This window comes from Branchiostoma lanceolatum, chromosome 3, assembly GCF_035083965.1.
Source record: "Branchiostoma lanceolatum isolate klBraLanc5 chromosome 3, klBraLanc5.hap2, whole genome shotgun sequence".
Lineage (NCBI taxonomy): Eukaryota > Metazoa > Chordata > Leptocardii > Amphioxiformes > Branchiostomatidae > Branchiostoma > Branchiostoma lanceolatum.
Window position 1 is genome coordinate 32,202,284 of NC_089724.1, and position 15,695 is coordinate 32,217,978.

The following is a 15,695-nucleotide window of genomic DNA, read 5'->3' on the forward strand; positions in this document are numbered from 1 at the left end:
ACTAAATAAGATAATACTGGCTCTGCTGACTTCGTCTCAACTGAAATTCTCTCTGCTCTTGCTGTCTTGACTGTCTGCCTGAATTTTCGTGCCTCTGAAATCCCCCGTCTTTCTATTCTGTCTTCAGCAGACAGACAGCTAGACAATGCTCTACTCAAACTGTGTAACATTAGTTACTTCATCTGACCCTGTTATCGGATTTGTTAGTAAGAAAAACACATCAGATTACACATTGTTTATAATAATGGCACAGCAATTACATATTCATTCCAATTAAAAGTTTGGTATGAGGGCTGCACTGTGTCCTCTTGTAAGTTGTGACGAGGAGCAATCTTATTACAGCTTGCATACACAATAATTGTGCAACATTTGTACCAATTTTTCACCGTTCCTACATGTGCAAATGTCTTTTTTACGGCATCTATAACGATTTGCAATGGAACCGACAGATGTTTGAAACATATTGCCCCATTTTCGGTACTAGTATATTGGCCATTGCCAAAGGTGAAAAAATTCTTGTTTTTTATTTCAAAATTAGGCGAAAATCAATGCACGCCCTGATGTCATCCATATAATGTACTTGCTGTGGCCTTGTCAAATTTACTGTTATGCCGCTTTTGAACTTTCTCTCAGTGTGAAGTTAACATGTCATAACATCGCAATTTGTACAACAAGAAGTCATCGCTACCTTACTATGTCAATTATTGCTGAGTTGTAGATGGTCAAATGAAATACAATTTGTAACCCGCAACTTATACCTAAGTAGATTATTGAAATTATTTGGAATAGAAACAACCGAACTATTTGCAATACAATGTCTTAATCATGAAGTAATTATTGAGTGTAATACCGTACAATTTTGACAGATTGTATGCAATATTTATTCAATTTGTATGTCATTTTGAATCTTTTTAACCATTGAAAATTGAATGTAGTTCAGTGTCATCAATGTCCTTGGTCTCACTTACACTGCAGAATTTCAGTAAATAAATCTTGTATCAGCGCTGCAGCTACAAATAATTCTTGCTACCTTGAGTCACTAACCATTATTGTATTTCTACTGTTCAGTGTGGCCATGACCTTTCCTGTTGGACAACTTGTTCATAACTGGTTGGAAAGTTCAAAAGTTTACTCATTCATCAATTGGATTGACCGATCCTGACTGTCCATCACAATTGCAGTTGAACCAATGATACATGTAGCTAGGCAATTACTGGTTCAACCAATGAGAGAGAGACTACATGTCCATAAAAAAAATGTAATTTCTATGCTTTTAATTTTGTATTTTAACATTGTGACAGAGGTGGGCGGAGCTCTGGGATTGGTCAATTCCTGACAAATCAGAATTTTGCATAGGGAATGCATATTGCCAAGGATCAGTTTTGCAGAGGGTTTCTGGCAAATGAAACAAAAAGCTATCAGATTCCTTCTGGTTTGCATGGCTATATCTTAGTTGATTGCTCTTACCTGAATAATGCCATACAATAAAAACAAGAGTAAGTTTACAGAAACATCCTTTTATTCTTCTCATCATGAATGGTGACTAGTTGTCTATGATACAGAATTCAGGTGGTGAGTTTAATAAAAACAAAACATTCAGGACTTTCCATGGAGAAAATACAAGCAGTTCACATTCTGCGAACATATCAAAAATACTCACAGCCATCTACATCAAGGCATTCTAACTACATGTCTTTGTATCTAGTCTGAAGTGATTGTACTGCAGTTATTTTGACTGTGTTCAAGTGGGTGTCTTAAAGTACAGAAATGAAAGTACATGTATTAATGACTTTATCATATTTAGCTGGAGAGGTGCTGGTGCATGTATTATTTGACAGTTCTTCAACTTTGTGTTTTCAATGCTTCCATTTAAACATTGACGAACCAATGTAACTGTGCATTTCCCAGCGGAGAACTTAGTTTTCAATCCCTCACAAGAAGACTTGATGGCCATTCCCAGTCTTTTCAGAGTTATAGATATATTATTGTCATTAATATCAATGTGGAAGGTGAGTTACAATTTACCCATGTCAAGGCAGAGAAATTAAAGAATATCATCAATAACAATGAAATATAACAAAGGAAGATAATACATCTTGCCTTCTGCAACATTTACAAGTGTCATATTTAATGTAAAATTTAGTACATTTTCTTCCCCAAGCAATGATATGGAAAGTTTCATTGTACATCTAATTCCAGTTCATTGAATCAAAATTTGTATACATTTCAGGGTACTTGCAAAGAGTACATTAATGTCTTGTCACATTTTAGCTTTGGTATTTGAAAATTTTACAATACTTGTTTACTTCTTTGTCAGGATAAGTAGGTGTCAGGCCTTGGGTAGGACATCTCATATTATAAATTTCACCAGGGCCCTACTGGCTTGATTATATGGATGACATCAATTTCATCTACCCCCCCCCCAAGTTTTCAGGCATACTCGTATATCAAACTAAGAAGCTACAAAATGAGCAAAAAATATTGGAAAATGGATACAGACATTATAGAATGCCAGAGTCAATTCCAAAGTCAAAGAAGTACATGTAGATGTGAAAGAATAAAAATGAACTGTAATTTTGTTTAGTATCTACCATGTTCTGTGTGTTATACATGTATTGTATGTTCAACCTTCCTGACCACTAAGATTTCATAATGAAGGCCTAACTACTTTTTCTTTGCATACTCGCATCAGTTTTGGGGTGCCCAGATGATGTCATCCATATAGTCAAATCAGTATGGCCTAAAGTTCACTCAGGGACAATGCTTATTCACTGATATACAAAATGAATGACATATACACAAAAATCTGATAAATCATCTTTGAAATAAATCTTTAGCTTTAGACTGATGCACAGAAGGGAAACGACATCATGAAAATGTCCTTTTTTCAATAATAACAACTCTTTAAATAAAATATACATTTCAATAATGGCTCTTGGTAAGTTCTTTTGCAAGTGCAATTTGTCATTGTTTTAACAGTCGGGTTGTTGGGATTAAAGAATTAAAGAAGAAATGTATTGGTTATAGGGTTAGGCAGCAGGGTGAGGATTAAATCTCCTAACCTGTTGTCTTCCCACTACTTATTTGTAAACTTTACAATTTTGAGTCTGGAGTATTTACTTTTCCACATTTCTGTATGAATTTCTTCAACTTTTTATACTGCAATGAACTTCAAATACAGACAAATATGTTAAATTGCCCACCTCATATCATAATTTACAAGCATATACATTCTGGAAAAGTGCTACGACTATAATAACTGCACCACACATCACAGCAGTCAATTTCCATGGGAGTCCATCTCTCAAAATGCAACCAGTCCTTTGAAATCATCATGATATATACATTGATTTTGCGATGCAAGAGAACAATAGGACATGTCATGTTATTCAGGTGGTAACTATTTACAATGTGATTCCAAAAACATATACCATAGACTTTAAATATGTCCAAAGAGCTTTTGCGATCAAACTATCCATATACATTATACCTTAAAAGGTTTCCTCCCTGGCTAAATTGGCTTTTTGACTTTTCATTGTTTTCTCATTAACAAATTAAGAAAGAACTGTAGTTGTACTGAATATTGATAGCTGGTTATGAGAGAATTCTAACTCTATTTTTTTTGACCATATGGATGGCTTCATCAAATTCTATTGCCCTTAATATGATTTTTTTCTAAGAGCAAATAAAGCCCTTTGGTACATAACACTGCAATGAAACTATGTTTTCCATGTGCATAATGAAGCTACAAACATACATTCGCACAAATTGATATATACTTATCATCTGTAGTTATTAAATAATAAGTGTTTTTACCTAATCAAAAATAATCATTTTCTAATAACTATGGACACTTCATAGATCTTAATTTGTGTGAACGTACGTTTCTAGCTTTGATCATTATGCACATGGAAAATATAGTTTCATTGCAGTGTTATGTAACAATTTGGAAGTGCTTTATTTGCTATTAGAAAAAAATCATATTAAGGGCAATAAAATTTGATGACGTCATCCATATGGTCCAGAATATCAGATTTAGAATTATTTCATGACCAGCTATCAATATTCAGTACCACAACTGTTCTTTCTTAATTCATCAGTAAGAAAACAATGGAAAGTCATAATGCCAATTTAGCCAGGGAGGAAACCTTAAAAAAGAAACAACATTATAACACATCATACAGCTCACAAACTTTGCACAGTATTGTTTTGCTTATAAACACTGACAAAACCTTAGTCATCATATTTTCACACATATCTCTGTTATACAATTTCTGATGGAGCATATACTTCTGATGGGCTGTGGCTTACATAAGTTATCTCGCATTCATTACAAATGTACATGTGAACAATGTACAGCCACACTCTAATGGGCTCGCTCCCTTACAGCGATGCCAAAAACAAGCTAGTAGTGGTGTGGGTAAGGCCAAGGAAAAAAAATGTTGTGTTTCCTATTACAGTCCTGAAAAAATTAGGGTCGGTAGGTAGGGTTTCCCTTTTTTTCTTTTTGTTTATTCTACAATAATTGTTGCTAAAGTTAAGAATTAAAAAAAAAATCCCAGCTTATCAAAGGGACTCATTCCCCACTTTTGCAATTTTCAATGTTGCCAATGAAAAAAATCAGTGCTGGCAACACTTTGCCCCATAGAAATACAATTGCGACTAAAGCACTGCCCTCTAGCGGTATTTGCCAGTACTGCAGAAATGCGTCATTACCCTCATGCATTCTCGCGATATTTAGCGATAGTTGATGAATCCAATATGGCGGCTGAATATTTACGTTTTTTGATCGGGAACCGCGCTCTTTTTCGGACGGTATCGGTAACTTTATAAACTTGTTTGGTTGGGGGTCGATTTCTGTGTTTCGATTGAAATTTACGAAAGTGAGAGCGTGTGTGTGTACACGAGTGTGACGTAGAGGAGTAAAAGAGTCAAGTTTTCTTGGTCCAAATTTTCTACTTTGTGCAAATCATTACCGCTAAATCGAGTTCTCAGGCCCGAAATTTAGGTAGCGCACTGCACAACCTGGGTTTAGAAATAACTTGCACCAATCAAAGTATCGCAAGCGGGTATAATTTTTCGCACGCTGTTTTTCATCACTCAAGTTCAGATGTCAGATCGGAAATTTTATGTCCCTCGCCAGCGGCCGACACCCCAAAAAATGCTAGGGTCGGCGTTTTTTTTGCTAGGGTCGGTCAGGTAACCGGAAACACCACATTGTTTTTCCTAGGCCTAACATGTAGACATTAGCACATGAAGGATTTAACTTAAGTAGTATTGGCAACATCTTAACCTTCTCCCTGTTGAAGGAGCCTTTTGCTTTTGGCATTAACTATGTATTGGTTAAAGGGTTAGGCAGCAGGATGAGGGTTAAATCTCCCCACGTTGTCTTCCCACTAGTTTTGTAAACTACTACCTTACAAGTTTCCCAGCTTCTCTGTTCAAAAGCTATAACCATGATTCGAAAACAAATTCTTCTTTCAGGCCAATAAGGGTCAGTGTATGTACACTCTGTTTCTATTACATCAGTTTTGGTATCTGTTGCCTAGTGCTTCCACACTTTTGCTCAAGACATATATATTTGCTGACAATGTATATTTTCCATTGTCACCACCAGAATCAAACAGTTCATCTGTAAAAAATGTACAATTGACTGAATGTCTTTTTGAAGTATAATTCAGAACTGAGTGACCTTGGACAGCCTGTAGCTTTAAATTACAGTCTGCCTGCTGAAAATAATCAGCGAGTCAGAACACAGCAGGAAAATAGCTCGTCTAACGAGTATGTGAGCTATACACAACATTTTCTTCAACAATATGGCCGGTGTCATTTCGCCATTTTTATAGATCGGTTGATGTTCCCAGGATGCACCCAATGTAACAGGGTAGATTTACAGGCAAAAAAATGCTCCAGTATATATGGCTATTTTGGAATTTGGGGACCTTCTGACAATCAGCGAATGCGGTCGAAGGTCATTGACAGTGTAATGCCAGCTTTGCCAACATCAACCCTAGAAGTGTCAAGGGTAAAGATTCATATCACCCAATAGTCATGCAAATTTTCCTAACACTTTCTTTGGAACTGCAGTCCATGGAGGACAACTACAGCAAGTCGACAGATGATAGGAAATGAGATAACCGACAGTAGGACCTTTGACCTAACTTCCTGTCAGTGTCCCAGTTCTCTGGTCTATTTCTGACTACAAGATCTGTTGTCTTCCACTTATTAGTAGCCACAGCTACTTCCAAACCATTTTTCTGTCAGCCAGCGCTATTAGGTAGGACTTATAGACAGTGCATCCAAAGGGGGGGGAGGGTGTGTGTGGCCAAACTTCCCCAATGGGCACGATGGATTAACAATGACTCATTTGCTTTGCATATTAATTAATTTTCATGCTGTCTGGTTTGAGGGAAAAAACAGTGGCAATGTGTGTGTGTGGGGGGAACACATGTATACGTGTATGTAATTACCAGAGTAACAGGGCGTCCTCTGGGTGTCCCATGCAAAAGGATAGCCTGGAATCAATCCAAACCTATTATAGCTCCCGAGTCTCCTTTACGCAGGACACTTGTGAGCTATAATAGGTTTGGATTCCAGGCTAGCAAAAGGGCCCTAGTTCTGCTTCTGTTCCTCTCGAGGCTGCTGCTGAGACCACAGTTCCTGCTCCTTTTCCAGTCTCTCCCGCTCCCGGTCCTCCTCCTCTTCCAGGTCCTCCTCCACGTGGAGCAGCTTCACCACCTCCCTCAGCTGGGACTCCGACAGGTCAATGTCCTCCTCAAGGATCATCTGCAACGCCTGCAAGAACAGACAAGATCTCATAACTCCATAAATGTTGTCAGTTAATGCGAATTTCTTGTTTTGTTCATCATTGTAAATTTCTCACTGATAGCGGCCCTAGTAACAGTCATGAATCCAGGTTAGGCCTGTCTACCCCTTCTTTCAAACAGCGAACTAAAACCACACTTAAAACCACTGGGAATTTCAGAACCTACAGTATTTGTCCTCCATCATTTGTTAATACAAAAAAAAAGTGCCAGACTTACCTTATTGACTTCGTTCAAGCGAATCTGTCCATCGTGGTCATCGTCCAGGATCTGTGCAATGTGTTCCAGCTTCTGGTCCGCTGCCATGTCCTTGTCCATGTTCTTGATCTTCTTCAAGACTTCCACTAGCTCATCTAAGGTCACCAGGCACTCCCTTAGAAGTTCACATGAAAGAGTTGGTTTCAACTAGTAGTACATATTTCCATGATGTTTCATCAGGTTGGAAAGTAGCTGGAAGACAAATTTCTTTGTACACCAAGCAAGTATTTTATTCAAGCCAACATTTCGGTGACCGTCTGTCACTTTCCTCGAGGCAATTCTGACTGGTTCTATTTCGAACTGCAGCTAGGTGTCGTACCTACAGATGTGGTGCCAAATGAAAAGTATACAAAAATAGTTGGCTTGAATAAAACACTTGGGTGTACAAAGAACTTTGTTACCCAGTACATATTTGTGTGTATGTACAACAAGGTGATGTAGGAAGGAGATGTTGAGTTAGTATTAGTGAGTATATCTACTTAAAAATGAGTTAAACCAAGCAGGTTACAAGCTGGATACAACATGGGGCTAAAAAAACAGGAAATAACACAAATTATGTTAATACACATGTAATTCTGTCATTCACACCCATCAAACTTCTTTCACTACTTCCTGGTCTTTCTCTTAGGCCGGCTTTCGACTGACGACGGTATACGGTCGTGCGATTATTGTCATGAGCGACGTTTCTCTTATACGGCACCCCCGCGGCGCAGAATTCCATTGATGTGCGCGTGTGACCCCAAGTGACCTTTTGCATGCAAATTCAAAATGGCGGGGGAACCGCTTGCTTTCGTCACGCAAAAGATGAAGTTTTTACTGACTTTGCAACAACTGTTGCCCTGCAGATGAGACGTTGAGAATGCGCTCAACAAAGAAAGAGATTGAGGCCTGTACCTGGGATTTAACCTGAGTTCGTGGCCACCGCTGGGGATGTCACGGGGATCGAGGAATAGGGGCATACCAAAGAAGTAGCTACTGGTGGCAGGGCGTCAGTTTTGGATAAGAAAAATATGTATCCATTGCTGACTGCATGCATATCTACAAAGAAAACGATAAGAACTTTCCTTCATGGACAGGAAACAGCACGCTGTGGGCTTGTTAGCATATCACCCAATTCCGTCGCCGGTTCCTCTTTAGACGAGAAAAAAAACAGGCCCCCCGCTGAACGTCGTACGACTGGGTCCGAGGTGGTCGCGACGACGATTTGAGGATTCCCGTTTATTGCCGTCGCTCGATTATTTTGATCCTCTTTAGACGGCCAAAAAATACCGTCGCCGGCGACGTCTTGACGATATCCAGTCGCACGACTGTATATCATCGCCAGTCTAAAGCCGGCCTTAGTTAGATTTTCATGTTTTTCTAGTTTACAACAAAGGTGAAGTGTTTAACGTATTAGAAGTGTTTGAAGATAGAAAGATAGAATGTAAGGCAAGACATGCTGAAGGCTGAAGTTTGTTTTTGCTTCAACTCTGTCAGAAGTAAGATATTAAATATGTAAATGGAAAGATACAAAAAAAAGTAAAAGAAATGTGGGGCCTTTGGGTTTGCGGTGACATGTTTTCACAAGTTCCAACTTTGTAGTTGCATTCTAAAACCTATGAGGAACTATGACAGTGCACTCCAGGAAGAACTGTCCTCTCATGAAAATGTTCAACCTGACATTAAAGTTCAAGACAAGGGAAAGATATCAATTCATAAGTGAACACTTCAGATCCTTTTCTACTACCATGCCAAGACCCCTCTTAATAAACATGCAGTGTGTCGTTAAGCCCCCGTCACAAATAAGAAAATCAGCTTGGCCGACGTGTTGGCGAGCTTCAAATGTGCATTTTCGGCCGAAGTACGGCCGACGTCCTGTCGATTACGCGGGCTTCGGGCGATTTTTAGAAATCAGAAGTTGACCCAAATATTGGCCTTTTACCAGTTTAGTCGATTCTGACTTCGTTTATGTCCAAGAGATGGTACCATCTCATGGGGGATTTTTAGTCTTTAGTGTTCGACGGACGTCACCCGAGATTTTCATTGGAAAATACGGTCGACGCTCGGGCGATTTTGAGATTCGGCGAGCTTCGGGCGATCTACAAATTTGGCCGACGCTCGCATATATTGTGACGCGGGCTTTACAGTGTATAAGCTAGTTCGGTTTAAACTGCACATGCACAGCGAGATGCATTGGGGGTAATATGCCAAAGTTGAAGACATTACAAAACACATCCGGACATGTACATGTATGAAGCATGGTCTAGAGGACTGTATACAAGTGAGGGGCCTTCGACATTGACATAATACCCACAATGCATCTTGCTCTGCATGCACAGTTTAATCTTGAACTGGCTTATTATAAATTAGAAGAAAATGATAATAAACATGCAGAAAAATCTATTTTCATCTCACATTGAACATCTGTTGGGAAACCTCTACAGCCACTGTTCTGTAAATTGTTTCATCTGATATTATTGGCTTCACAAGGGATACTTGACTTCTCAGGGATGTTAAAGCACTTTAAAAACCACTAGATGTACATTTTTGTACTGTAACAGCAACAGTGCAAGTGAATTGACAATATAGCAACAGTGTATATAAGTGAACATGACTGGGTAACAACAGTGTATTAGTGAACATGCCTGTATAGCAACAGTGCCATTAGTGTTGTACACTGTATCATGATCATGGAAATAAAGTTTTTAAAAACACCTATGTTAACACAGCTACATGTATGTACATTTTAGATGGTGTAAGACAGTGTAAGTGTTATAAGCTGTACTGTAAAAACTCTACTTTCCTCAAGCAATGTCTGATTATTTACATATCTATTCATGTACCGTGGTACAATGTATACACCTGTAATAATCTCTCTAACTTAGCAGTAGAAACAGTGGCCATGCTTGAGGCCATACCTGGTGTGCTTGTGGTTAGCAGTACAAGAAGGACCGGTCCAGCACCTAAACAGGATGAGGCAATTTATCATTAAAGCAACAAATAAAGCACCGGACAATGTCACCACAGCTTCTGTCTTATTCTGTCTTCTGCAATTTCTATCCCCTTCCATTAACTACACCTCAAATATGACATCCTTAGCATTTACTGTAAGGGAATTATGAAGTTTCTGCATGAATTATGGAAAGGAGGTCCTCATTAGCATAAGCTATGTCCAGGTCTATTCAACCTTCCAAAAGGTACCTACATGTCAAGTATGACATCCGTAGCATGTACCGTAAGGGAAATACAGGGGATTATGCAAATTAGCTCCTCATTACCATAAAATATGTCCAGGTGTATTCACCTTTCCCAAAGGTACCAACATCTCAAATATGGCATCCCATAGCATTTACCGTAAGGGAAATACTAGTTTATGCATAAATTGTGCAAATGAGGTCTCCATTAGCATAATTTATGGCCAGGTGTATTCACCTGTTCTAAAGGTACCTACATCTCAAATATGACATCCGCAGCTTTTACGGAAATAAGAGTTTATGCATTTATGCGTCAATGTGCGGTCTGAGGCTCGCAAACACTCGTCACTAAACTACTATTCACGATGTGAAAGAGGCTGTTGGTGTTATTTACATGAAACTTGATTTTTAAACGCCAGTAGAGCGTCGGATGAAGGACATTAGATAGGGATACTCCACCAAAAACAGCAATCCTTTGGCACAAAAAATATGCAAATTTTCATGAATTTTAGCAATATTATCTAGGAAAATAAGGAAGAAATAACGGAAATGTGGAAAACGGAAAGAAGGAAGAAATATCAGAAATGTGGAAAGCAGTATAATTGGTTTGAATGTATCTTGTAGTTGTACTTGTTTGACATGTGGTAGTGATTTTAGATACAATCTTGCCACAGGCATAGCCGTTATGAACTTCTATTTCACTTAATTACCTTGGTGCTGATAATTCAATGGTGCCTCATCAGACTGTATGTTTTATTCGTTGATGAAGGTTAGACATCCAGGTACCTTATTTTTCTCGATTAAAGAAACTTTTGAAACTTTTCAAAATCCGAAAAGTGTTTCAGGATATCGCCAAAGCGGGGGTGCGTACTTTGTTTGAGGTCACTGTCCGGACAACTTGGAACAGAACCTCAAACCAGCCGGAACAAGGACGAGGGGACCTTCGAATAGCACCGATTCGTCCATAAAACGTTTGGATAAGAATGTTGACGCGTGAAAATAAAGTTGAACTTCAATAAACGACAGTGTTTCGTATGTATATCATTGATATTAACACGACAAATAAATACGTACCGTAGTAGTACACAAGAAAGCTGACGTACTGAGCACCCGGCGCCCGGATGAAGTCATGCCGCCGGCATGGTTCGGCACCCAGCCGATCCCAGTGCCCAAGGAACCCCGAAAAGAATACCGGCACCGTAAGTACACCATATAAGACATCCGTACTGACATGAATTCGTTTATTTTGTGATTTTCGAAGAAGAAATACAAATCCCGATCCCCGGTGACAATGTTGTTTTGAGGTACGGTTCACCACTTCAGGTAACTTCGGCGGAAACTTTTCGATAAAAATGCACCCAAAAATATCTTCAAAGCGGACTCTTTGACAGGCGACTCCTTTCTTTTAAAGTTGGCCCGTTAGATTCTGCGTATGCACCGATATAGACGTCATAATACGCATAATTTCGGCATGTATATCAAAGCTCGGACATGGAAACTTGGCCTGTCTTGCCGCCTCCAGTTCCCGCCACGAATTTAGCAGCAGCCAATAAGAGATGCGTAACGCGATTATGTCACGCAAAATTTGCATAGTATTAGAGTATTACGCAATCCAAGCCTCGGGAGGCGTGTCGATCGGGGCAGCGAAGGGCCCGGCAGGGAAGCATTGCGGTTTCCAGTTTTCGGTTGGATGTAACGCCGTATTTGACGGGGAAATACCGGGTTTCGAACTTATATAATAATTTTTCGGTCTTACACGAAAATTATAAAAAAGTAGGGCGCCTAAGTATATAAGTAGGAGACGACTTTCGCCATCAGCCCGTTTCTTTTGACGGTTGTCTGCCGGGCCGATCGGTATCGTATGCGTGCGTTGCCGTGAAAACTATATAACGTTATGATATTTGCAAGTTCGACGGTCGCGTTCTTCGGATTTATATCAAGAAATAACTATATATCGGCAGTATCGGGAGAGTGTTTTCTGACCACATCATTCTCAATTTCTTACCCAGTGTTGTGAATATGATCGCAATTTTCCTCCGATGATTTGCACATCTGTCTCACGGCCGGCGCTATTATATGAACCGAGCAGGGTAACCATGATGAAGTTCAACGTGTTTGTAAATAATGAAACAGTTCCCGCTAGAATACTGCAAGAAGTTAAGACACAATCACTTAATAAACGACTTAAATATATTTTTAAACAATTATTTGTAGTAGTAACCACCTTCAGGACATGCACTTGTCCGAACATTTCAACTGTGGCATTGGCCCGGAGAAGGGGTGCGTACTTTATTCGGGTTTTCTCAATTCATGTTTCAAGGCCGCAAATTTGCCTGGAACTTTGCCCGAATCGGGGGTGCGTACTTTAATTAGGGTGCGTACTTTAATCGAGAAAATATGGTAATAAGATAAGCCAAAAATAGCTACTCAAGCAACTGGATAACTGGTGTATGTTTTGTTGCTTTTTATGTGCATAATTAATTTGATAGCTTTTATTATGAACTTATTGTACATTTTAAAGAAAGACGAAGTTGTAGGCCAATGCCAGCTTTTCCAAAAGCACTTGTTTTCTGTGCTCCTTAAGTTTTTAGGTTAGGTGCACCATGCCAGTGCAATGAATTTCAAGCCCTGTTCTATACACACCATAGGGAACCAGGGAAAGCCTTAAGGACAGGAGCAAAGAAAGGAGGATAGGACAGTAGACTGGTTAGGTGATGGGAATATACTAGTACATGATGAGGCTGGGGAAATGAGTGGGTAGGTGACTATGTATGTGTGTGATGTCTCCCAACTAAAAATAATGCATGACAGTTAGCACTATCAAGTCCACATGAGGCTATGATAGGCTCTGTCTTCCTTGCCGGCTACTTCTAACGTTAACCACTTGCCAGTCCACTACTGGTGTCCTATAACCTGCACTTGTAATATATGTAGTCTATGAGGATTACCTAGTCTAATGGCAATGCGCATATGTACTAACACTTGACTTGACCAGTTATCGTGAAGGAAATGACAAGTATGTGCACAGCACATGGAAGAGTGAGGGGTTGGGGTGGGGTGGTGCTGATTACCAGCAGTACATACAGTTTACTCGTCATAAGCCACAAGCTTACAACAACAACACAAGTAGCAGAAGAAAAAAGCTTTAATTCTTGTTGACGTTAGTTAAAGGAAATGGTCGGAAAGCTTTTTTTCTTCTTTTTGTTCCCTTGGTGAATAATTAGAAGAATGATTTCTCACCTTGTTTGCATTAGTCCGCCTGAAGATTTGCACTTGCAAAGGTTTGAACTTTGCGCTGTCTCTAACTGGAGACACCATCATGTTTGGGACTCATCCGGGCACTTTTCAGACAGGTGAATGCAATCATGACATCAGACTTGAAACCATGTGACCTTTATTTCGCAAAAGTTCCCGCTGTGGCGTCACTTGTCGGTTTGTTGCTGTTTATCAGAGGTGTGCACAGTGCAAGCTATGGAGAACAACCCTATAGGCCTTGTGATCTGTCTGAGTGGCCTGTTGAGAGAAGTTCAGGTCACATGTTTTCAAGTCTGAACTAATGATTGTGTTTGCCTGGCTGAAAAGTGCCCAGATGTGGCCCAAACATGGCAGCACCTCCGGTTGGAGACAGAGCGGTACAGCGCGAAGTTCAAACCTTTGAAAGTGGACTTCAGGCGGACTAATGTAAACAAGTTGAGAAATTGTTTTGGGGGAATATACACCAAGGGAACATTATATGGGAAAAAATTTCCTTTAAGGATTGAGTTGTAGCTCTGATACAAGAACACAGATAATATATGGGAAAGAGTTCTCCAACAGAGCAACAGTGGGTCAAACTGCAAAGAGGGGAACTTCAAGAGAAAGTTTCCATAACAGTTACAAGCACTATGGATCAACAGCATGCACATACTACACAATCATACACTTTTTTCATGAAGTGCTTGGGCCACACTGACTTTTTTAATGACATCCACCTTCGCATTCAAAGAGGAAATCATTCTGCTTGGAAGTAATTAACCCTCAAACCACCTTATGGGGTCAAAACTGACCCCAGGCGTATATCAACATGTGCCATTTCGACATTTCGAGTCGAAAACAAAATTCCTTCCATGAGTTTGTTTGTATATATGTCTTATAACTTCTCACAAGATTTTACCGATATTGGCTCATTGTTGATTAAGTTATCCTAGAAAGTTTACGCGTGGTCCAGTGGGGTCAAAACTGACCCCAGCAAAATCTGCACTCATATTCCATATTGTTTGATACATGTCATCTAGTAACATGTATGATAAGGGTTATTATGATCATAGTTACATAATTTGATTTTGCAGAAACGTGAAAAAAAACAATTTTTTAAAATGAACGTAAAGATTAATGACGTTGGGACGTATTATGACGTCATTTATGTGATTTTATTGACGAAAACCAACAAATTGGGTATTTCCATATAACTCAAAGGTACACGATGAAACTTAGATAGAAATTCTGTATGATTAATCATGATATATCCAAAGACGTTATTTGTAGATGGCAACAGGAGCGACGTCAAAATGACGGCATAAAATTGTATTCATATCGGGTTACACTACCGAAATCCGCCATATTGGTTCCGCCATCTTGAATTATCCTAAATGCATTTTTTCATCATATAACCTAATAACACAATAAAAATGGACCAAAACGTTTATATTAAGATTGTTTCTGTTTGAATAAACATGGTAATGATGAGATTTGAGGTTGAAATAGCCGGTTATAGCTGATCTAACTATATCGTCCGCCATCTTAGATTTTGACCGATGAGGTAATCAAATATGCATAAATTATGAATATTTAATCATAATAGTGACAGTGATTAACATTGGTTGGTGTTGATATAAGAAAATAAGTGCAGTTTACAAAGAAAGCCCTAGAATTCCATTCTAAAATCCAAAATTAGCGACTTTTTCCAAATATGGCTCTCAGAAACCGGTTGCCATAGCAACATGAAAACATTGATTAGTTATTTCATTAAATTCAAACTGTTGCCAACGAAATTTTAGCAAAGGTGACCAAGTTTGGTTGTTCTAGCGTAAGACATTCAGATGCTATATGACATCAAGTGTTGGCGCAGGCCTCAAAAGAGCCCGCTTGTCTGAATAGAGTTAGTTGCAGAAGACTATGTTCCCTATTTTTGCATGAATTATGATGATAAGCAGAAATTATTCACACCTAATCATTTCAAACTGTCCCTTATAGATTGCTTAAACTATACATATATACAAACTACAAATATAGTCACCAATAAAGCTGTATTTGCTGAAAACATTGTGGGGTCAGTTTTGACCCCATACGGTAAGATTAGTCGTAAAAAAGCTACGGTGGTTTGCATTTTTACCATGCATAAAAGTCTTAGTATAAACATAACAAAAGAAGTTTAGAAACATGACTTAAGATGAGCATATTT

At 39.0% G+C, this 15,695-nt stretch overlaps 1 protein-coding gene across 2 annotated transcripts in view; it reads right to left on the reverse strand.

Annotated features, from left to right (window-relative positions):
* Positions 1–1,501: 1,501 nt before the first annotated feature.
* Positions 1,502–15,695, reverse strand: part of LOC136431448 (mitochondrial proton/calcium exchanger protein-like) — a 51,009-nt gene continuing 36,815 nt past the window's right edge. Inside the window, exons 13-15 of one of the 2 annotated variants that reach the window (XM_066422820.1) lie at positions 9,980–10,024; positions 7,044–7,197; positions 1,502–6,795 (exon numbers count right to left, since the gene is read on the reverse strand). In XM_066422820.1, the coding sequence (XP_066278917.1) occupies positions 6,613–6,795; positions 7,044–7,197; positions 9,980–10,024 (382 nt within the window). In that variant the 3' untranslated portion in view covers positions 1,502–6,612. The remainder of the gene's footprint in view (positions 6,796–7,043; positions 7,198–9,979; positions 10,025–15,695) is intronic. The other variant, XM_066422821.1, reaches the window with a different exon arrangement.